General features: G+C 44.9%; 1 protein-coding gene across 4 annotated transcripts in view; it reads right to left on the bottom strand.

Annotated features, from left to right (window-relative positions):
* LOC126291772 (1-phosphatidylinositol 4,5-bisphosphate phosphodiesterase) overlaps positions 1-25614 on the bottom strand; it is a 372603-nt gene that overhangs the window by 162140 nt on the left and 184849 nt on the right. For all 4 annotated transcript variants that reach the window (XM_049985456.1, XM_049985457.1, XM_049985459.1 and 1 more), the window contains 2 exons: positions 24896-25075; positions 7717-7776 (listed from right to left, as the gene is read on the bottom strand). In XM_049985456.1, coding sequence (XP_049841413.1) covers positions 7717-7776; positions 24896-25066 — 231 coding nt within the window. In that variant the 5' untranslated portion in view covers positions 25067-25075. The remainder of the gene's footprint in view (positions 1-7716; positions 7777-24895; positions 25076-25614) is intronic.

The following is a 25614-nucleotide window of genomic DNA, read 5'->3' as shown; positions in this document are numbered from 1 at the left end:
TTTATCACATAATTTTCATCATAATATTAACTTCTCCATTTGCCCTTTTCTTCCTATCATTCTCCATTTGAAATCTTTGTTCATGTGTTTTTAATTAATGTTACGTATGAGTTCGATTTAATTTCTTTTGTTTCATCACCGTCTCTTTCGTCCACATTATTGCGTTCACAATACCTACTTCTCATTTTGCTTGAATTTCGTTTTACTTACAAGCCGCAGGGCGGTCTGAGGCTCCTTGCCATAGTTCGCGCGGTTCCTCCCGTCGGAGGTTCGAGTCCTCCCTCGTGCATGGTGGTGTGTGTTGACATTAGCATCAGTTACTTTAAGTTAGATTAAATAGTGTGCAAGCCTAGGGACCGATGACCTCAGCAGTTTGGTCCCATAGGAAGGGTTATAAACCCGTCTTTCACTTAAATTTTCATCTGCGTTATTTTGTCCTAGTCCAATAGGTATTTACGTTATGTTTTCAATGTTTGTATGGCGATTACCATGCAAAAAATGGCACATCTGGTAACAAAAATACGTTTTTCACACCATTGCACAAATATAAATAGATTATTTCGTCTTTTGTTTTTTAACTGATAGATCGAGATTTTGAAATATATGATCATCATCATCATCATTTTCGTGGGCCTTTGTCCCACTTCAAGACGGGGTCGGCCTTGTTACTAAGGATGTCAGTGTCGGAAGGTGGCCAGATGCCCTTCGTGTTGCCACCCCAGAACCCTCCCCCCCCCCCCCCCCCCCCAAGGATTGAATGAGTATACAACAGCTGTCTGCATCTAGTGTAAGCCACGAAATAGTGCGAACGAATGTCTACGAGTCGTGTAAGTGAGGAGGGACATGGGGACCAGCCCAGTATTCACCTAGTGGGATGTGGAAAACCGCCTAAAAACAACGTCCAAGCAGACCGGCACACCAGCCCTCGTCGTTAATCCGCTGGTGGGATTCGATCCGTTACCGACGCGCCTACCCGAGTCCAGGAAGCAGCTTGTTAGTGCCCTCGGCTAACCTGGCAGGTAAATAATTGAATATTATTATGGATAAATATAATTATATTCATATTCACAAAAATTCCGATTCAAAAAGGAATTATGTGAATAAAAAATGAAACAAATAAAAAAGTTCATTCAGTGATTAAAATATTGTGAACGAAGAAATAAAAATAAAAAATTACATTTAAACTAATTAACTGAATAAAAACAACGAGTGAAGTAATTTCGATAAAGATTTAAATTTAAAAAGATATTTTGTATACGTGAGGAGACCAGAACCTACACAGGAAACTTATCCTTTCCATTACATCTCTCAACCACACCGTGCAATGTAAATTTTTTTTGGTTACTAAGAGTCATACAAAATTCCGAATTTTTCTTTCGTCAATTACTCGCAAACGAGGGCCCGCCAGATTGAATGGTTGCAGTATGTGGTACCTGCGGTCTTAGCCCACGGGAGGTGTAAAGCTTTGCGTCGTGCTGTGATCAAGAATACAGACTGGGCCTTCGTCTCCGAAAGCCCATATCGATGATGTTTCGGTGGATGGATCGCACGTTGACACTTGTAGATGCTCGCGCATTGAAATCTGCAACAATTTGCGGTATGCTTGCACTTCTGTACCGTCAAACGGTTCCCTTCAGTCGTCATTGGTCCCGACCTTGCAGGATCTTTTTCCGGCCGCAGCGATGTCGGAGATTTGATGTTGTATCGGATTCCTAATATTCCCGGTACACTCGAGAAATGGTCGTACCGTATTAAACCCAGTTCATCGGTACCTCTGAGATGCTGGGCCCCATCGCTTGTGCGCCGACTATAACACCACGTTCAGACTCACTTAAATCTTGACAACCTGCCATTGTAGCACCAGTAACCGATTTAACAACAGCGCTTGTCTTGTATAGCCGTTGCCTACCGCAGCGCCGTATTCTGCCTGTTTACTTAACCTTGTATGTGAATACGCGTGCGCATACCAGATTCTTTGGCGCTTCATTGTAGAACGCCCCGACTCCTGCTTTGGTTATTTAGGATAGTTTACAGGACAGGGGTATGAGAACTCGTCCGACAACTTGTCCCCCTTAACATCAGTACCATTTAGTCTTCATTAGACACTAAATACACGAGGAGAAAGAAGATCACCCGCCTCCTTTATTTCCCCTGCTACCTCCTCGTATAACTTGCAAATAAAATTCATTGGGGAAGCATTTTTTGAATCCACGACGAGCATCAACGCGCTTGCACCAGGCTGATTAGCTTCTCGTAATCCAATCACCGTATCGCGCGTTTGGCTCGGAAATTTCAAACTGATTTGAAGCTTGTGCATCGTACGCGATAATGCACGACAAGCGACAGATCCCCCCACCCCCTCAAAAAAAAAAAAAAAAAAAAGAAAAAATCCTCTGCACGTGTTTGGTTTACACGCGCACTGTAATGCAAAATCGTGACACGCTTTGTGCAGAGCAATACCTGCAACGTTAGGTATGCTGAACGTTCGTTTGACAGTTGACCAATGAGATGGCAGAATGCCTCTACGTCACATACACGCCACGTCCCTTCGGTGCAGAGTTGTGAGGCGCCATATTGGCTTTCAGTTGAAGCTTGTATGTATGTACACTGAAGCGCCAAAGAAACTGGTATAGGTATGCGTATTCAAAAACAGAGATATGTAAACAGGCAGAATACGGCGCTGCTGTCGCCAACGCCTATATAAGACAACAAGTGTCTGGCGCAGTTGTTAGATCAATTACTGCTGCTATAATGGTAGGTTATCAAGATTTAAGTGAGTGTGAAGGTGATGTTATAGTCAACGCACAAGTGATGGGACACAGCATCTCCGAGATGGCGATGAAGCGGGAATTTTCCGTACGATCGTTCCAGGAATGTACCGTGAATATCACGAATCCGGTAAAACATCAAATCTTCGCTGAGGCCCCAAAAAGATCCTGCAAGAACGGGACCAACGGCGACTGAAGATAATCTTTTAACGTGACAGAAGTGCAGCCCTTCCGCAAATTGCGGCAGATTTCAATGCTGGACCATCAACAAGTGTCAGGGTGTGAACCATTCAACGAAACATCAACGATATGGGCTTTCGTAGCCGAAGGCCCACTCGTGTATTCTTGATGATAGCACGACGCAATGCTTTACGCCTCGCCTGGGCCCGTCAACGCCAACACTGGACTGTTGATCACTGGATACATGTTGCCTGGTCGGACGAGTCTCGTTTCAAATTGTATCGAGCGGATGGACGTGTACGGGTATCGAGACAAACTCATGAATCCATGGACCCTGCATGTCAACAGGCAAATGTTCAAGCTGATGGAGGCTCTGTAATGATGTGGCACGTATGCAGTTGGGAGTCATATGGGACACCTAATACGTTTAGACAGGTGACATGTGCGTAAGCATGCTATCTAATTCATGTCGACTGTGCATTCCGAACGGACTTGCGACACCCCACGCGTTCAGAATTGGTACAGACTGGCTCCAGGAACACTCTTCTGAGTTGAAGCACTTCCGCTGGCCACCGAACTCCCCAGACGTGAACATTAGTATCTGCAATGCCTTGCAACGTGCTGCTCAGAAGATGTCACACCCCTCGTACTATTAGGGATTTATGGACAGCCCTGCATGATTCATAGTGTGAAGTCCCTCCAGCGCTACTTCAGACATTAGTAGAGTCCATGCCACGTTGTGTTGCGGCACTTCTGCGTGTTCGCAGAGGCCCCACACGATATTAGGCAGGTGTATCAGTTTCTTCGGCTGTTCAGTGTATTGTCATTTCTGAGCACCAGCAAATTGATGAGCTGTCGAAAACCCGCCTTTAAGTGTACGATACGGTGAAATGAAATGATGAGAAACGTCATAATCGTGGTAAATGAATTATTGTAACTTCTGTATTATCGTATTACGAAAATGTGCCATTTGAAGGTAACGGTATGTTGAGGATCTATTAGAAACGCATTGTTCTTGGTACAATTTGTTACAATTACATTTCCATTAATAATACAGCTACGATTGAAACTTTCACGGCATAGTAACAAGCTTGGTATGGTCACATAAAATTCGTTGTCATTTTAACGCCTTGGAGTATGTGTACTGTTAACGCTACGGCTTAGTTCTCGGATTGTTCACTATAGTATACTTGCGTTTGCACATAATATCGTGAAGAGGATTAGCTAACGAATAGCGTCACACATACCTTTTTCTTACCTTCGGGGTTTTTTAAGGTTCCGATACTTTCTTATTAGTTGAAGTATATCATATAAGTACGCTCCTTTTGAGGAGTGAGTTTGTGCGCTTGGTTTAATCCACAGGACACCTTGCACTACTTGCAGTAAGATATTTTGCCCTTTCTTTTCTACATCTACATGGCAAAGGGTTCATCGAACCATCTTCACAATTCTTTATTATTCCAATCTCGCATAGCGCGCGGAAAGAATGAACACCTGTAATCTTTCCGAACGAGCTCTGATTTCCCTTATTTTATCTTGGTGATCGTTCCTCCCTATGTAGGTCGGTGTTAAAAAAATATTTTCGCATTCGGAGGAGAAAGTTGGTGATTGGAATTTCGTGAGAAGATTCCGTCGCAAAGAAAAACGCCTTTCTTTTAATGATGTCCAGCCCAAAACCTGTATCATTTCTGTGACTCTCTCTCCCATATTTGGCGATAATACAAAACGTGCTGCGTATCTTTGAACTTTTCCGATGTACTCCGTCAGTCCTATCTATCTGGTAAGATCCCAAACCGCGCAGCAGTATTCTAAAAGTGGATGGACAGACGTAGTGTAGGCAGTCTCCTCAGTAGGTCTGTTACATTTTCTAAGTGTCCTGCGAATAAAACGCAGCCTTTGGTTAGCCTTCCGCACAACATTCTCTGTGTGTTCATTTCACCAAAAAGTGAGAATGATGAAATAATTAAACCTTATATGGAGAACTACTGTAAATTTGTATCGCACTATTTATAATGGAACTTTCATAAAATGGCTCTGAGCACTATGGGACTTAACTTCTCAGGTGATCAGTCCCCTAGAACGTATAACTACTTAAACCTAACTAACCTAAGGACATCACACACATCCATGCCCGAGGCAGGATTTGAACCAGGATTCGAACCTGCGACCGAAGCGGTCGCGCGGTTTCAGACTGTAGCGCCTAGAACCGCTCGGCCACCACAGCCGGCCCTGGAACTTTCATAAGGCTGATGTCCTTGTTGACTGGACATGTTGTTAAGGCGTAAAGCCAAGCGCCGGTACACCAGTCTGGAACGATAGTGAAGAGATCCCTGTGAGAAGACGTCAGCCAATCGCACATTGACCGACTCCAGAACGACAACGCGACAGCAGCGGCCCCAATCTGAAGAGGACATAAGCGCCACGACCGACTGGCGGCGCTCCAGTTCCATAGCAGGTGCAAGGCTAGCAACTTATATGGCAGCGTCAACTCTATTAACTTCTCTTGTAATCTCTAATGTAGCAGATATGATGATTGGTTTCTGGGACACTTAACTGCGCAGTTATCAGCGCCCGTACAAATTCCTAATCTTTACATAGTCCAACCTCGCCACTTTCAAGAATTAAGATGAAATGACGACGACAACATAAACACCCAGTCCCCGGGCGGAGAAAATTCCCAACGCGGCCGGGAATCGAACCCGGGACTCTGTGATCCAGAGGCAGCAATGCTATACACTAGACCACGAGGTGCGAAGAGTAGCACAGACTTTAGATTGTTTATACTGAAGGAGATACATTAATTCGTATGTCTCCCTTTGCTTGCGACACATCTGAGTAACTGCAAGAGTTAAGTATTGTAATTTTTCATTTTGTAATAAAACTCATTAGTACTACTTGCTTGAATGTTTGTCTAGCGAACCGAGTAACTTGGTTTCCTAGGTACCAGACATGGTAGTTTCCTTATTGCCTTTTAATATTTTTACGGATATTGAAGTTTTTATTTACATATACTACAGACAGAATAACCTGACTAGCAGATGGACAAGGGAGGACAGTGCGTTTAGTAGAGTTAATACACGAATTTCATGCCCGGCCTTTTCGTAAATGAAAAATGTGATTTACGAGCTAGATACAGCTGACAACAATCGCTGGAGCGCTTTGCGATCGCGTATACCGCGTTGGGGCACACGTGCCGTATGCATCGTTCCTCAGCGTTCAGAACACGCTAAACGTTGACGTTCGTTCAACAGCACTGTTCGTGTGGCGTTGGCTTACCGCCACAGAGACTTTCCCCCGGCGTCGCGTCAGTAAAGCCGTCGGCACACGGACCGTGCTGTCGAACGTTAACGTTCAGCGTGCCAAGATCAACGAGCTGCTGAACGCTCAGGAACGATGCGACTTGTGCATACGGTAGGTGGGCCCCAACGTGGTAAACGCGATCGCAACGCACTCCAGCGGCAGCTGAGGGATGTTTCTAGTTCGTAAATCACACTGTTTACTTAAAGGGCGCGCATAAAATTCCCCACGTTAGCTCTATTATAACGCACATTTTCTCCATCGTCCACGAAAAGGAAAGAACCATTTCCAATCAATAAGGACACAGGCTTATAAAAGTTCCATTACAAACAGTGCGCAACAGATTTGGAATACTTCTCTGCATAACCCTAAGGACAGTCTTACTTGATCACTGTTCCTACCCAGTAGCAGAATCTTTCCAACATGTGAATTACGAAGCGTAAAAGAAAAAGGAGCAAAATATCTTTATACAAGTAGCGCAAGCTGCCCTGCAGATTAAGCCAATCGAACAAAGTCACCCCTCAAAAAAGGTTAACTTATATTTACATATCATCAAATATTATAGTATACTTATATTAAAATAATAAAGTATCAGAACCTAATAAAAACGCGCATGTTAGTAAAAAAATTTGGAAGTGTCAAGACGCAAAACACTGCCCCTACAAACATCTCAACACAGGACTGCTGCGCTACTCATTATACGCTGCACTAAACCAACAACACACACTCACTGTATCTCATTATAGTATGTTACCCTTGATGAAAACCTTAATCATAGATATGTTACTAATTGAAATTTAATTATAACAAATTGTACAATGCGTTTCGGATGGATCTTCAGTGTGTCACTATCTTCAAATAGCCTACTCTCATAACACGCAAGTTACAATAATTATTTGGCCACGAATATGTAGTTTCTCATTATTTTATTGGAACGAATCACACAGTTAACAACGGGTTTTCCAGTGATTCTCAATTTCCTTGTGCTCAGAAACGGCATATATATACATAGAGGCTTGAAATGAATGCCAATATGGCGCCTCACAACTCTGTACTGAATGGAGACGGGGTGCGTGTGACGTAGATGGCGTTGTGCCCTCCTATTGGTTAACGCTCAGACGCACGCTCAGAATATCTGACATGCCAGATATTGCTCTGCACGTTCGGAAAGGCTCCCGAACGTGCTGTTCCACGCTATGACGTCAGAAATTCGGAACGCTCGACGCTCAGATGCACGGTCGGTGTACCGACGGCTTAAGGGAGAACCCGGCACATTCTCCCTTAATCGCGACTGCAAGCCGCACAGGTTTTCTGGGGGCATCTCCGAGTATGTACAACTTCCCCAAATATCAATACAAATGCAGACAAACGACAATTACAATACTCCTTGATAACCCATCTAAATTCATTGACCAAATCCTGAATTTTTTTTATTGCGGAAATAACTGAAAATGTTTTGAAAGATACTCACCTTTGGAATACCCCCAGCTCTTATGTCGCTGACTTGACACAACTCTATCACGTCACCATCCTGTAAAAGAGAACACAAAGTTATTTACAAATAAAATAAATCAAAGCTGCCCAGAACAATCACTCTGAAAGTGATTATGGATTACTACAGAAGAAGATGTGAACAAAACAAGTCATAACATTTGTAGACTTCAGAGAAGCTTATGATTGTATCCAAAGATCTTCAATGATGAACATACTAAAGAATTTTGGTCTCCATTCTAAATTAACAAAAATGATGAACTTAAATCTAACAAACACCAAATCTAGAGTAAAATTCAGAGAAGAAATATCTGAGACACTTGCGATTAAAACGGTGTTAAAACAGTGAGATAGGTTTATCGCCGTTACTTTTCAACTGTGCGTTCAAGTACATAAGAGAATGATACAAAGAAAATCTTAAAAACATGAGAATTGGAACAAAGAAAGATAAAACAAATTACTTGGGATTTGCAGATGATTTAGAGTTACTCGCTAATAACATTCAAGAAGCCAGCAATCAAATAACAAGCCTATAAAATGTAACACGGAAAATAAGACTCCAAATACAATTCGAAGAGACTGAGATATTGGTAGCAGATCCAGTAGTAGTAATCAACCACATATCTACACTCCTGGAAATGGAAAAAAGAACACATTGACACCGGTGTGTCAGACCCACCATACTTGCTCCGGACACTGCCAGAGGGCTGTACAAGCAATGATCACACGCACGGCACAGCGGACACACCAGGAACCGCGGTGTTGGCCGTCGAATGGCGCTAGCTGCGCAGCATTTGTGCACCGCCGCCGTCAGTGTCAGCCAGTTTGCCGTGGCATACGGAGCTCCATCGCAGTCTTTAACACTGGTAGCATGCCGCGACAGCGTGGACGTGAACCGTATGTGCAGTTGACGGACTTTGAGCGAGGGCGTATAGTGGGCATGCGGGAGGCCGGGTGGACGTACCGCCGAATTGCTCAACACGTGGAGCGTGAGGTCTCTTCAGTACATCGATGTTGTCGCCAGTGGTCGGCGGAAGGTGTACGTGCCCGTCGACCTGGGACCGGACCGCAGCTACGCACGGATGCACGCCAAGACCGTAGGATCCTACGCAGTGCCGTAGGGGACCGCACCGCCACTTCCCAGCAAATTAGGGACACTGTTGCTCCTGGGGTATCGGCGAGGACCATTCGCAACCGTCTCCATGAAGCTGGGCTACGGTCCCGCACACCGTTAGGCCGTCTTCCGCTCACGCCCCAACATCGTGCAGCCCGCCTCCAGTGGTGTCGCGACAGGCGTGAATGGAGGAACGAATGGAGACGTGTCGTCTTCAGCGATGAGAGTCGCTTCTGCCTTGGTGCCAATGATGGTCGTATGCGTGTTTGGCGCCGTGCAGGTGAAGGCCACAATCAGGACTGCATACGACCGAGGCACACAGGGCCAACACCCGGCATCATGGTGTGGGGAGCGATCTCCTACACTGGCCGTACACCTCTGGTGATCGTCGAGGGGACACTGAATAGTGCACGGTACATCCAAACAGTCATCGAGCCCATCGTTCTACCATTCGTAGACCGGCAAGGGAACTTGCTGTTCCAACAGGACAATGCACGTCCGCATGTATCCCGTGCCACCCAACGTGCTCTAGAAGGTGTAAGTCAACTACCCTGGCCAGCAAGATCTCCGGATCTGTCCCCCATTGAGCATGTTTGGGACTGGATGAAGCGTCGTCTCACGCGGTCTGCACGTCCAGCACGAACGCTGGTCCAACTGAGGCGCCAGGTGGAAATGGCATGGCAAGCCGTTCCACAGCACTACATCCAGCATCTCTACGATCGTCTCCATGGGAGAATAGCAGCCTGCATTGCGGCGAAAGGTTGATATACACTGTACTAGTGCCGACATTGTGCATGCTCTGTTGCCTGTGTCTATGTGCCTGTGGTTCTGTCAGTGTGATCATGTGATGTATCTGACCCCAAGAATGTGTCAATAAAGTTTCCCCTTCCTGGGACAATGAATTCACGGTGTTCTTATTTCAATTTCCAGGAGTGTAAATTTACATCCATACCCTTCAAACCACCGTGAGGTGCGAGGCAGAGGGTAAGAATCATTATAGCTGTTATTAGGGATTCTTCCTGTTCCACTCACGTGTGGAGGGCGGGAAGAATGATTGATTGACTGCCTCTATACCTACAGTAATTATTCTAATCTTATCCTCACGATCCCTGTGTGAGCGATATTTAAGGGGTTGTAGTACAGCCCTTGAGTAATCATTTAAAGCCGGTTCCTGAAACTTCGTTAATAGACTTCCTCGGAATAGTTTATCTGGCTTGAAGGGTCTGTCAGTTCAGTTCCCTCAGTATCCCCCTGACACTCTCCAATGGATGGAACAAACCTGTGACCATTCGTGCTGCCCTTTTCAGTATACTTTTAGTATCCTCTGTTAGACCTCTCTGGTACGGGATTCACACTCTTGAGCAATATTCTAGGATGGGCCGCACGAGTGACTTGTAAGCAATCTCCTTTGCAGACCGATTCCCGAGTTCTCTGCCAATAAACCGAAGTGTACCACCCGCTTTACCTAGGACTGAACCTATGTGATCATTTCATTTCATATCATATCCCTACGAAGTGTATTTGTATGAGCTGGCCGATTCCAACACTGACTCACTTATATTATAGTCATAGGATACTACGTTTCTTTCGTTCTGTGAAGTGCAAAGTTATATTTTTTTGAACATTTAGACCAAGTTGTCAATCTGCGCACCACGTTGAAATCTTATCAAGGTCTGACTTTATATTTATGAACCTTCTCTCAGATAGTACTTCATTTTAGATAACTGCATCATCTTCGAAAAGCCTACCTTAACTTAACATTGCCTGCAGCGTCATTAATATAAAATATGAACAGAGATCGTCTCCCTGGGACACACCCGATGCCATTTCTACATCTGACGATGACTCTCCAGATCCAGGATACCATGCTGTGTCTTCCCTACCAAGAAGTCCGAATCCAGTGACAAATTTCACTTGACACTAAGCGCACGTGCTGTACTGAGTCAAATACTTTTCAGGAATCAAACTCTGTATCTACTTGGTTGGCTCGATACAAAGCTTATTTGCTTCGAATTGGGTTTCACATGATCTGTTGTTGTCGTGGTCTTCAGTCCTGATACTGGTTGGATGCAGCTCTACATGCTACTCTATCCTGTGCAAGCTTCTTCATCTCCCAGTACCTACTGCAAACTACATTCTTCTGAATCTGATTAGTGTATTCATCTCTTGGTCTCCCTCTACGATTTTTACCCTCTACGCTGCCCTCCAATACTAAATTGGTGATCCCTTGATGCCTCAGAACATGTCCTACGAACCGATCCCTTCTTCTGGTCAAGTTGTGCCACAAACTTCTCTTCTCTCCAATCCTATTCAATACTTCCTCATTAGTTGTGTGATCTAACCATCTAATCTTCAGCATTCTTCTGTAGCACCACATTTCGAAAGCTTCTACTCTCTTCTTGTCCAAACTATTTATCGTCCATGTTTCACTTCCATACATGGCTACACTCCATACAAATACTTTCAGAAATGACTTCCTGACACTTAAATCTAGACTCGATGTTAACAAATTTCTCTTCTTCAGAAACGCTTTCCTTGCCATTGCCAGTCTACATTTTATATCCTCTCTACTTCGACCGTCATCAGTTATTTTGTACCCCAAATAGCAAAACTCCTTTACTACTTTAAGTGTCTCATTTCCTAATCTAATTCCCTCAGCATCACCCCACTTAATTCGACTACATTCCATTATCGTCGTTTTGCGCTTGTTGATGTTCATCCTATATCCTCCTTTCAAGACACTATCCATTCCGTTCAACTGCTCTTTCAGGTCCTTTGCTGTCTCTGACAGAATTACGATGTCATCAGCGAACCTCAAAGTTTTTATTTCTTCTCCATGGATTTTAATACCTACTCCAAATTTTTCTTTTGTTTCCTTTACTTCTTGCTCAATATACAGATTAAATAACATCGGGGAGAGACTACAGCCCTGTCTCACTCCCTTCCCAACCACTGCTTCCCTTTCATGTCCCTCGACTTTTGTAACTGCCATCTGGTTTCTGTACAAATTGTAAATAGCCTGTCGCTCCCTATATTTTACCCCTGCCACCTTCAGAATTTGAAAGAGAGTATTCCACTCAACATTGTCAAAAGCTTTCTCTAAGTCTACAAATGCTAGAAAGTAGGTTTGCCCTTCCTTAATCTAGCTTCTAAGATAAGTCGTAGGGTCAGTATTGCCTCACGTGTTCCAACATTTCTACGGAATCCAAACTGATCTTCCCCGAGGTCGGCTTCTACTAGTTTTTCCATTCGCCTGTAAAGAATTCGCGTTAGTATTTTGCAGCTGTAACTTATTAAACTGATAGTTCGGTAATTTCCATATCTGTCAACACCTGCTTTCTTTGGGATTGGAATTATTATATTCTTCTTGAAGTCTGAGGGTGTTTCGCCTGTCTCATACATCTTGCTCACCAGATGGTAGAGTTTTGTCATGACTGGCTCTCCCAAGGCCGTCAGTAGTTCCAGTGGAATGTTGTCTACTCCGGGGGCCTTGTTTCGACTCAGGTCTCTCAGTGTTCTGTCAAACTCTTCACGTAGTATCGTATCTCCCATTTTGTCTTCATTTACATCCTCTCCCATGTCCATAATATTATCCTCAAGTATATCACCCTTGTATAGACCCTCTATATACTCCTTCCACCTCTCTGCTTTCCCTTCTTTGCTTAGAACTGGGTTTCCATCTGAGCTCTTGATGTTCATACAAGTGGTTCTCTTTTCTCCAAAGGTCTCTAATTTTCCTATAGGCAGTATCTATCTTACCCCTAGTGAGATAAGCCTCTACATCCTTACATTTGTCCTCTAGCCATCCCTGCTTAGCCATTTTGCACTTCCTGTCGATCTCATTTTTGAGACGTCTGTATTCCTTTTTGCCTGCTTCATTTACTGCGTTTTTATATTTTCTTCTTTCATCAATTAAATTAAATATTTCTTCTGTTACCCAAGGATTTCTACTAGCCCTCGTCTTTTTACCTACTTAATCCTCTGCTGCCTTCACTACTTCATCCCTCAAAGCTACCCATTCTTCTTCTACTGTATTTCTTTTCCCCATTCCTGTCAATTGCTCCCTTATGCTCTCCCTGAAACTCTGTACAACCTCTGGTTCTTTTAGTTTATCCAGGTCCATGTTTTCGAAATCCATTCTGGTCGGCAATGAGGTCATTCTGTTCAAGATATTTCACAATATGTTCTAAGATTGTACAACAAATCGATGACAAGGGTATTAGACGGTAGTTTTGTGGCTCACTTCCACTACCCTTCTTGCAGACGGGTGTGACCAGTGCGTTTTTCCAAGAACTGGGCACAGCTGTTTGTGCGGGAGATCTACGATAAAATTTACTTACAAGAGGGGCTCCCTCAGCCGCAAATTCAGTGTATAATCTGACAGGGATACCGTCGAGGCCTGGAGATTTGTTCAATTTAAAAATTTCAGTTGTTTCTCAATCAAGTGACACTAACAGTTATTTCATTCATTCATCTTTTCAGTGGTACGAGGATTAAATTGGAGCAATTATTCTGGGTTTTCATTCGTAAAGTAACATTTGGAAACGGAGTTAAGCTTTCAGCTTTTACTTTCCTATCCTCTATTTCAGTTCCTGTCTCACTCGCTAGGGACTGGACAGTAACCTCGTTGCCATTAACAGCCTTTACATACCACCAGATTTTTTATTTTATTTTTTATTTTGTGAAATGTCATTCAACAATATTCTGCTAGATGGTCACTGAAGGCATTACGCATTGCTCTCTTTACAGCCAAACGCGTTTCATTCAGCATGTCTCTATCTATAGACCTCTGCTTTGTTTTACAAAGTAATCTGTTTCTTTAGAAATTTCTTTGTAGTGACTGTACGAGGTGTGATTGGAAAGTTTTAAGAATGGACTTGTAATATTACAATGGTGGTACTTACATGCTACTGTGAGGCATCTCCTTCAAGTTAGTCCCCTTCAGACTGAACACACCGACTCCAACGGTGTTTCTACTTTTGGAAACATTCCTGGAAATTTTTTCCTGAAGTGTGTTAAGGAGACATTCCGTATTTGCATGGATGTCTTCAATCGAGTCAAATCGCTTCCCTTTCACCGAAAATTTCAGTTTAAGAAAAAGGCAGAAGTCCGCAGGGGCCAAATCAGGGGAATATGGCGGTTGTGGAAGCTCACGAATTTTGAATTTGGCCAAAAATTCGACGATGGAGACGGCACGATGAGTCGGAGCATTGTCATGGAATAGCACCTAAGTCCTGTCTTTCCACAACGCATGCCTTTTCTTCCGCACCTTTCCGCGCAAACGCTCAAGGACACATTTGTAGTATTCCTGGTTAACTGCCTGTCCTCCAGGGGTAAATTCATGATGGGCAGTACCGGTAGATTCGAAAAAACTCACCAACATTGTCTTCACTTTCGACCGACTTTGCCGTGCTTTTTTCGGTCGTGGTGAAACTGGAGTCTTCCACTGCGGAGACTGCCATTTGGTTTCAGGATCAGATCCATATACCCACTATTAGTCACCTGTTGGTTGGTTGTTTTCGGGAAGAGACCAAACAGCGAGGTCATCGGTCTCACCGGATTAGGAAAGGACGGGGAAGGAAGTCGGCCGTGCCCTTTGAAAGGAACCGTCTCGGCATTTGTCTGGAGCGATTTTGGGAAATCAGGGAAAACCTAAATCAGGATAGCCGGACGCGGGATTGAAGCGTCGTCCTCCCGAATGCAAGACCAGTGTCTAACCACTGCGCCACCTCGCTCGGTTTAGTCGCCTGTAATTACCCTACTTAACAAATCTGGGTCATTATTAGTCCGATTAATCAGTTCTTGGTACACTTCAAGTGGGTATTGTGTCTGGTCACTTGAAAACACTTTAGGAATGAATTTTGCGAACACTCGATGCATGTTCAGATCTTCAGTTAATATTACCTGAACATAGAAACTTAAGTTCTCAGCCATCTCCGTGATTGTAAGTCTACGATCAGAGCGCACTAAGTCGCTAACTTTCATAACATTTTCATTCGTTTTTGAGGCGGAAGAACGACCGAACCATGGTTCACCTTCAAAAGATTCACGGCCATTTTTAAATCTGTTGATCCAGAAAAAAACATTTGACTGGCAAAAGCTGTTTTTAATAGTTCGTAAGTCTCAGAAGTTGATTTCTAGGTTTTAAAACAAAATTCCACACAAACTCGTTTCTCTGGTTTTACGTCCATTTTCACGCAGACAGAATCCGGCAACAAGTCCTAACAGTTCCGCACTCAACCAGCTGCCGCAACGAACTGAATAAAGGAAACACAGAGGGCGTTCAAGGACAAGGCAAATGACTGACTCCCCACCCTCCGTGTACCTGGCAGCCAAACCAGGAAGTAGTAGCGGATCCATTCTTAAAACTTTCCAATCACACTTCGTATACCACAGCGGTTCCCTCCCATTATGAACATAACAGTAAATAACAGGAAACTAAAAATAGTGAAACAATTTAAATACCTAGGAGAAATTATAACATACAACTCGGGCGAGAAACCTGCATAGCAAGCAACTAATAAAATTATAGAAGCTCAAAACCGACACGGTCTACATAACATAAAAAAATATTTGCCAATCTGAACTAAGTTAAAACATCACAAGACGGTTTTCCAACCAGAAGTGACATACGGAAGCGAAACTCTCTTCAAAGTCACCCAGAAAAATAGAATCGGTGATGAATTTCTAAAAGCAGAGTGAAGAATAACTAAAACATTGAGAATACGAAACACCAAAAAGATGGATAATGGCGGGGAGTAGCAAATGAGGTGGTGTATAGCGAACTGGAGCCCAACAGAGCCCACTACAGGTACTATACGGAGAAAATGATCTCTCTTCTTGGTCAGAAACTCGATTAACAAGAAAAATTACGGAGAAACTTTGGAGCATGAAGCAACAAGTAGGGTGGTTAAGGAAAATAATGAAGTATATGAAACAGTCACAATTAACCCTGGGACATTTGCAAAACAAAACAGAAAATTTAAAGAGACTGGAAAACATAAAAATAAGGTAAAACCAAAAGCAGACAAACGCAAGTGAACAAGTATGGAGACAACCACATGAATCCATGGCCACTGCATGTCAGCAGGGGACTGTTCAAGCTGATGGAGGTTCTGTAATGGTGTGTGGCGTGTGCAGTTGGAGTGATACTGGACCCTTGATATGTCTAGATAGTACTCTGACAAGTGATACGTAGTACACTATGTGATCAAAATTATCTGGACACGTGGCTCAAAGTGACTACAAGTTAGTGGCGCCCTCCATCGGTAATGCTGCACTCGAGTATGCTGTTTGCCCACCCTTAGCCTTGATGAGAGCTTCCACTCTCGCAGGCATAAGTTCAGTCAGGTGCTGGAAGGTTTCTTGAGAATGGAAGCCCATTCTTCACAGAATGCTGCACTGAGGTCAGGTATCGATGTCGGTCGGTGAGGCCTGGCACGAAGTCGGCGTTCCAAAGCATCCCGAAGGTATTCTATGGGATTCATGTCAGGACTCAGTGCAGGCTAGTTAGTTACAGGAATGTTGTCGTGTAACCACTCCGCCAAAGGCCGTTCCTTATGAACCGGTGCTCCATCGTGTTGAAATATGCAATCGCCGTCCCAGAATTGCTCTTTAACAGTGGGAAGCAAGAAGCTGCTTAAAACATCAATGTAAGCCTGTGCTGTGATAGTGCCACGCAAAACAACAAGGGGTGCAAGCCCCCACCATGAAAAACACGACCACGCCGTAACGCTTCAGAATTTTACTGTTGGCACTACACACGCTGGCAGATGACGTTCACCGGGCATTCGCCTCACACCCTGCCATCGGATTGTCACATTGTGTACTGTGATTCGTCACTCCACACAACGTTTTTCCACTTTTCAATCGTCCAATGTTTACGTTCCTTACACAAAGCGAGACGTCGTTTGGCATTTACCAGCGTGATTTGGGGTTTATGAGCAGCCGCTGCTAATCATGAAATCCAAGTTTTCTCATCACCCGCCTATCATAGTACCTACAGTGGATTCTGATGCACTTTGGAATTCCTGTGTGATGGTCTGTATAGATGTCTGCCAATTACACATTACGACCCTCTTCAACTGTCAGCAGTCTCTGTCAGTCAACAGACGAAGTCGGCCTATAAGCTTCTGTGCTGTACGTGTCCCTTCACGTTTCGACTTCACTATCACATCGGAAACAGTGGACCTAGGGATATTTAGGAGAATGGAAATCTCTCGTACAGACAGACGTATGACACAAGTGACACCTAATCACATGACCACGTTCGAAGTCTCTGAGTTCCACGGAGTACTCCATTCTGCTCTCTCACAATGTCTAATGACTACTGAGATCGCTGATATGGAGTACCTGGCAGTAGGTGGCAGCACAATGCATCTAATATGAAAGACGTATGTTTTTGGGGGTGTCCGGATACTTTTGATCACATACTGTAAGCATCCATTCATATCCATTGTGCATTCTGACGGACTTGGGCAATTCCAGCAGCACAATGCGACACCCCACACATCCAGAATTTCTACAGGAACACTCTTCTGAGTTTAAACACTTCCGCTGGCCACCAAAATCTTCAGACATTAACATTATTGAGCATATCTGGGATGCCCTGCAACGTGCTGTTCAGAGGAGAGCTCCAACCCCTCGTCATCTTACGGATTCATGGTGTCAGTTCCCACGAAGTCGGCGTTCCAAAACATCCCGAAGGTATTCTATAGGATTCATGTCAAGACTCTGTGCAGGCTAGTCAATTACAGGAATGCTGTTGTCGTGTAACCACTACGCCAAAGGCCGTGCCTTATGAACCGGTTCTCCATCGTGTTGAAAGATGCAATCGCCATCTCAGAATTGCTCTTTAACAGTGAAGCAAGAAGCTGCTTAGAACATCAATGTAGGCCTATGCAAGTTCACCGGGAATTCGCCATACTCAACACCCTGCCATCGGATTGTCACACTGTGTACTATGATTCGCCACTCCACAAAAAGTTTTTCCACTTTTCAATCGTCCAATGTTTACGTTCCTTACACAAAGCGAGACGAAGTTTGGCATTTACCAGCGTGATTTGGGGTTTATGAGCAGCCGCTGCTAACCATGAAATCCAGGTTTTCTCACCACCCGCCTATCATAGTACCTGCAGTAGATTCTGATGCAGTTTGGAATTCCTGTATGATGGTTTGTATAGATGTCTGCCTATTACACATTACGACCCTCTTCAACTGTCAGCAGTCTCTGTCAGTCAACAGACGAAGTCGGCCTATAAGCTTCTGTGCTGTACGTGTCCCTTCACGTTTCGACTTCACTATCACATCGGAAACAGTGGACCTAGGGATATTTAGGAGAATGGAAATCTCTCGTACAGACAGGCGTATGACACAAGTGACACCTAATCACATGACCACGTTCGAAGTCTCTGAGTTCCACGGAGTGCTCCATTCTGCTCTCTCACAGTGTCTAATGACTACTGAGATCGCTGATATGGAGTACCTGGCAGTAGGTGGCAGCACAATGCATCTAATATGAAAGACGTATGTTTCTGGGGGTGTCCGGATACTTTTGATCACATACTGTAAGCATCCATTCATATCCACTGTGCATTCTGACGGACTTGGGCAATTCCAGCAGCACAATGCGACACCCCACACATCCAGAATTTCTACAGGAACACTCTTCTGAGTTTAAACACTTCCGCTGGCCACCAAAATCTTCAGACATTAACATTATTGAGCATATCTGGGATGCCCTGCAACGTGCTGTTCAGAGGAGAGCTCCAACCCCTCGTCATCTTACGGATTCATGGTGTCAGTTCCCTCCGGCAGTATCTCAGACAATAGTCGAGTCCATGCCACGTCGTGTTGCGGCTCTTCTGCGTGCTCGCGGGGGCCCTACACCATACTAGGTAAGCGCACCAGTTTCTTTGGCTCTTCAGTACATCTCGCCGTGAAACCCATCGCTTCACCCAAGTACGAGGGTCGGTCAAAAAGTAATGCCTCCCACTTTTTTTCTACTTAAAAAAATTAAGTTAAGTGAAAAATTTGAATTTGGCGCCATTTCTCAAACCTTCTTCTGCAAATCCACTGCAGTAGTAACTTTCTGTGTCAACAGGTGGCAGCACAGCAGAAGTTTGTAAGATGGCCGACATCGATGTTCGTTTGAGACAGCGTTGTGTGATTGAATTCTTGAATGCAGAAGGTGAAACGCCCATACGCATTCATGAAAGACTGAAGAAGGTGTATGGTGTTGTGACAGTGGATGTCAGCACTGTTAGACGATGGGTTCGTCGTTGTAAGGAAGCTGAAGGGCAAACACCGTTGACTGACGAAAAGCGGAGCGGCAGGCCGGTGAGTGCAGTGACTCCACACAACATTCAGCAAGTTGATGACATCATTCGTGGTGACCGTCGGGTGACTGCAGATGAAGTGTGTCGCATTATTTCTCTTAGTAAAGGCAGTGTGATCACGATTATTAAACAATTGGGGTACTCAAAAGTTTGTGCATGGTGGGTTCCAAGAATGTTAACCGATCAGAATAAAGAGGCAAGGAAAACAATAGCCTCCCAACACTTGCAGCGCTTCCGTTTGGAGGGAGATGAGTTTCTGAAAAAAATTGTGACCGGGGACGAAACATGGGTGCATTTTTTTGAACCCGAATCAAAGAGGCAGTCAATGGAGTGGCGTCACACAAGCTCCCCGAGGAAGAAAAAATTCAAAACTGTGCGATCGGCAGGGAAAGTTATGGCAACAGTTTTCTGGGATACAGAGGGTGTGATTCTGGTTGATTTTTTGGAGCAGGGATGCACAATAAATTCTGTTCAATACGTCACAACCCTCAAAAAACTTAAAGCACGTCTACAGCGAGTTCACCCAACAAAATCAATGGCAGATGTTCTTCTTTTGCATGACAATGCAAGACCACACACCAGTCGTCACACCTCTGACCAGATTGTCAAAATTGGATGGGAAGTTTTGCCTCATCCCCCATACAGCCCTGACTTGGCACCATCAGACTTGCATCTGTTCGGGCCACTAAAAGAAGCTCATCGTGGGATTCATTTTGAAGATGAGGAGGCCGTCAAAACATCCGTGCGTCAATGGCTTAGGAAGCAGAGCTGTGATTTTTACCGTGCTGGGATACATGCCCTTGTTCAAAGATGGACCAAAACTGTAGAGATGGGCGGAGATTACATTGAAAAATGACAAAATGATCCTCAATGTTGTGGTTTTCAACCTATGTAATTGCATTTAAATTTCCTGACAATTAAACGTAGAAAAAAAAAAGGAGGCATTACTTTTTGACTGACCCTCGTACGTTTCTCTTTCGTTTTTCCTGCTCGTCTTCCAAATTCAGACATAATTTAATTGTAATAAAAGCAACTGTAGAGCATAGCAACAAGTTCCGCCATCCTGAAACTTCGACGAAATATTGGAAGACAATGTAAGACCACCATTAAGTGCCACGTCAAAGATATTTGTCCAATATTTCATCTTTTCTTTTTCTTTTCTTTTTTTTTTTTTTTTTTTTTTTTGCCCAATAAACTAGATAGTGTAATGCCCTCTCGCTAACAGAGACTGGTCACGAACGAGACGTTTACCTACTGCACGAGAGATTCATCATGGTGTGCGATCGCGTTGTCAACATGCGAAGATCTTCCTCAAGGTATTTTGCGGCCTGAAGCAAAAGGCAATTCCGACAGTGGCAGAAACATCGCCGAATATCACATACTGACAAGGTGTCACAAACTCTGAAGAGTTATAATGACAGTGACAAGGGCCGCTGAAGGCTACGCTTGCTACTCGCCGTTTAGTTGAGCGATTATATGGCAATTTGCAGTACATTAGCCGCGCCAGGCAGCTGGAAGCTCTCGAGGCCCGGGTGATAGGGATGGCTGCTATTGCTGAAACAACCGGTTTTCGGTTACATCGTTTCTTTTGCACGCAGTTTAACCTGACTTAAAATTGCTTAAAATAATCGGTTTCCGAAATAACCGAATTTGTTTTTTTATTCCTATCATGTCCTGTAATAAACATAGAAATCGAACGACGATTGGAAAATTGTGACTCAGTTTCAAGCACGGAAAAAAAAAGAAAAAAAGAGGGGATGTGGCATTACGTCACAGATTTGAAGATAATGTCCGCCATCTTAACTAGCCGAAAACATTAGGTTCACCGCATTCATATCCCAATAGTTCAGCGCGTTGTCACTTCCCCGTGACGCCGCTCCGACTGTGTCGTATTACTTGAGCGAATACGCATTTAAGAACAAAAAAACTTTCGAAATAACCTTCCTCGCATTACGTTCTTCACGCAACCTCTATAATTTTTAGTATTTAAAACAGTTACTGCGTGCACACAACAGAAATAATGAACAAGAAACACTGGTAAACAATAGTATGCTAATGTTTTGGGCTACTTAAAATAGCGCCCACTCTGAGACTCATCATCACCTAGTCCTAGAAACTTGAAGTTTGGAGAGGCTGTGGATCTTATCCTGTAGGCATCATTTAAGAAGGAATTGTCCGAAATTCCTTTCCTAATGGGGTTAAATACGGGATGAAAGTCTTTTTAAAAGTATGTCTTTATTAAGGGAATTTTGAAGCTACAACTTCGAAAACTGGTATTTGGTTTCTCAGTCAGAAACTAAAGAAATACATGCTTCAGCATTTTTGGAAATTCAACCACCACTGAACTTCCTAATATATTAGTTTTAGTGTAATACTGTGTACATTATGTTAATCGATCCACATAAAAACGAGATGGAAAGTAACTGATAAAATTTGTTGACAGCTGTAATACATAAAACAATTATTGCATCCGTGATTTTATTTACTCCAATCGTTACTTATCGATGTGACAACACAGTGGTCAGCTGATACAATGGCTATAGTAGCACATGGTGGTCCGTAAAATATTCCTGACATCAATTTGTTATACAATCTCAGAAGGTATTCTGAGCTGATACATAATGAGGTTTCTTGAACAGAATGACCTCCTCTATGTCAACCAGCATGCATTCCGAAAATATGGAAGGTGTGAAACCCAACTCGCACTTTTCTCACGTGACAGACTGCAAGCTTTGGGTCAAGGCAGATACGTAGATGCAGTATTTCTTTATATCTGAAAAGCATTGGAAATCGAGTGAAATTTGTGTCTGGATTGAGGACTTTTTGGTAGGGAGGACGCAGCATGTCGTCTTGGATGGAGAGTCATAGTTAGATGTAGAAGTAAATGCAGGTGTGCGCAGAAAAGTTTGTTGGCACCCTAGCTGTTCATGTTGTATATCAATGGCCTTGCAGACAATATTAATGGTACCTCAGATTGTTTGCAGATGATGCAGTTATGTTTAATAAGGTACTGTCTGAATGGGACTGCAGAAATATTCAGTCAACTTGATAAGATTTCAAAAGGAAGGAAGGAACGAAGATTAGATTCAATGTTCCATTGACATCAAGGTCATTAGAGATGGGGCACAAGTGCGGATTGTATCAAGGATACGGGAGGAAATCGGCCGTACCCTTTCGAAGGAGGCACTCTATAATTTGCCTGCAACGACTTAGTGCAATCACGAAAAACCTAAATGGCCGGACTTGGGTGTGAACTGTTCTCCTTATAAAATGCGAGTCCAGTGAGTTAACCACTGCGCCAACTCGATTGGTATCTATAGAGCAGCACTCTCCCGAGAGAGAAGCACTATCCCGAGAGAGAAGCACTCTCCCGAGAGAGAAGCACTCTCCCGAGAGAGAAGCACTCTCCCGAGAGAGAAGCACTCTCCCGAGAGAGAAGCACTCTCCCGAGAGAGAAGCACTGTCTGCAAGTTGCTGCATCAGGTCTTGGTAAGACTTCAAAGCGGTGCAAAGACAGGCAACTTGCTTTAAATACACTCCTGGAAATTGAAATAAGAACACCGTGAATTCATTGTCCTAGGAAGGGGAAACTTTATTGACACATTCCTGGGGTCAGATACATCACATGATCACACTGACAGAACCACAGGCACATAGACACAGGCAACAGAGCATGCACAATGTCGGCACTAGTACAGTGTATATCCACCTTTCGCAGCAATGCAGGCTGCTATTCTCCCATGGAGACGATCGTAGAGATGCTGGATGTAGTCCTGTGGAACGGCTTGCCATGCCATTTCCACCTGGCGCCTCAGTTGGACCAGCGTTCGTGCTGGACGTGCAGACCGCGTGAGACGACGCTTCATCCAGTCCCAAACATGCTCAATGGGGAACAGATCCGGAGATCTTGCTGGCCAGGGTAGTTGACTTACACCTTCTACAGCACGTTGGGTGGCACGGGATACATGCGGACGTGCATTGTCCTGTTGGAACAGCAAGTTCCCTTGCCGGTCTAGGAATGGTAGAACGATGGGTTCGATGACGGTTTGGATGTACCGTGCACTATTCAGTGACCCCTCGACGATCACCAGAGGTGAACGGCCAGTGTAGGAGACAGCTCTCCACACACCATGATGCCGGGTGTTGGCCCTGTGTGCCTCGGTCGTATGCAGTCCTGATTGTGGCGCTCACCTGCACGGCGCCAAACACGCATACGACCATCATTGGCACCAAGGCAGAAGCGACTCTCATCGCTGAAGACGACACGTCTCCATTCGTCCCTCCATTCACACCTGCCGCGACACCACTAGAGGCGGGCTGCACGATGTTGGGGCGTGAGCGGAAGACGGCCTAACGGTGTGCGGGACCGTAGCCCAGCTTCATGGAGACGGTTGCGAATGGTCCTCGCCGATACCCCAGGAGCAACAGTGTCCCTAATTTGCTGGGAAGTGGCGGTGCGGTCCCCTACGGCACTGCGTAGGATCCTACGGTCTTGGCGTGCATCCGTGCGTCGCTGCGGTCCGGTCCGAGGTCGACGGGCACGTGCACCTTCCGCAGACCACTGGCGACAACATCGATGTACTGTGGAGACCTCACGCCCTACGTGTTGAGCAATTCGGCGGTACGTCCACCCGGCCTCCCGCATGCCCACTATACGCCCTCGCTCAAAGTCCGTCAACTGCACATACGGTTCACGTCCACGCTGTAGCGGCATGCTACCAGTGTTAAAGACTGCGATGGAGCTCCGTATGCCACGGCAAACTGGCTGACACTGACGGCGGCGGTGCACAAATGCTGCGCAGCTAGCGCCATTCGACAGCCAACACCGCGGTTCCTGGTGTGTCCGCTGTGCCGTGCGTGTGATCATTGCTGGTACAGCCCTCTCGCAGTGTCCGGAGCAAGTATGGTGGGTCTGACACACCGGTGTCAATGTGTTCTTTTTTCCATTTCCAGGAGTGTATTCAGAAATGTAAAATTGTGCAGTTCAGAAAACGAAAAAACGTAGCATCCTGTGAGGATAATATCAATGAGTCACTGTTGGAACTGGCCAACTGATACAAGTACTTGAGTCTAGTACTTTGTAGGGATATGAAATGGAATAATCATATAAGCTCTGTTATGGATAAAGCCGGTGGTAAGCTTCGGTTTATTGGTAGAATACTGGGGAAGTGTGGTCAGTCTGCACAGTAGGTTGTTTACAAATCAGTCGTGTGACTCATTCTAGATTATTGCTCAAGTGTGTGGAACCCGTACCAGGGTATATTGAATGCATAAAAAGACGGCACAGGTGTGTCTTACTCGTGGGAGAGTATGACAATGATGCTGAAGAGACTGAGCTGGCAGATGCTCGAGATGGACGTAAAACGTTCAGAGAAAGTCTACTACCAGAGTTTAAAGAACCGGCTTTGAATGGCGACTCTAGGATCCAACCACTACGCATCGCTCACAAAGGGATCGTGAGGACAAAATGCTCACATAGTGATCGTGAGGACCATATTAGAAAATTACAGGATGCAGAGAGGTAGTCAAACAATGATTCTTCCCGTGTTCCATATGTGAGTGGAATGGGGAGAAATCCTAATAACTGGTACAATGGGCCGTACCCACTGGCATGAACACTTCATGGTGGTTTGCAGAATGTGGATGCAGGTGGGGACGGAGTCCAGGGAAGGGCGGCACGCGCGCCTGGGGCTGGGCTGAGTACTCACGTTGCCCTCGCTCTTCCAGTAGATGAAGAAGCCGTACTCGTCGACCTTGAAGAGGCAGCGCGGCTCGAAGCTGGAGGAGTCCTTCTCCTCGCTCCAGCGGTCGAACACGCAGCCCTGCAGCAGCGGCTCCGGCACCTCGATGCGCCAGTCGAACTCGAACTTCTTCGTCATGGTCCGGCCCTGCGCACACAACGTACAACACGGTAAACACAGCGAACATCCACACGGCATCTCTACATCTACACGTCGACTTGAAGACGCTGACATACGCTGGTGTCATGGAACAGCGATATGCCCATATACAGAGGGCGGTAGTATCGAATACACAAGGTATAGCAGTGCAGTCCGCTAGCGGAGCTGTTGGGTTGGGTTGTTTGGGGAAGAGACCAAACAGTGAGGTCATCGGTCTCATCGGATTAGGGAGGGAAGTCGGCCGTGACCTTTCAAAGGAACCATCCCGGCATTTGCCTGGAGCGATTTAGGGCAATCACGGAAAATCTAAATCAAGATTGCCGGACGCGGGATTGAACCGTCGTCCTCCCGAATGCGAGTCCAGTGTAGCGGAGCTGTCAGTTGTACTTACGTGAAGAAATGGTGAAAATGGCTCTGAGCACTATGGGAGGTCATCAGTCCCCTGGAGTTAGAACTACTTAAACCTAACTAACCTAAGGACATCACACACATCCATGCCCGAGGCAGGATTCGAACCTGCGACCGTA

This window comes from Schistocerca gregaria, chromosome 9, assembly GCF_023897955.1.
Source record: "Schistocerca gregaria isolate iqSchGreg1 chromosome 9, iqSchGreg1.2, whole genome shotgun sequence".
NCBI classification, from domain to species: domain Eukaryota; kingdom Metazoa; phylum Arthropoda; class Insecta; order Orthoptera; family Acrididae; genus Schistocerca; species Schistocerca gregaria.
Note: the sequence above shows the minus strand (reverse complement) of the source record. Positions and strands in the feature narration are given on the sequence as shown.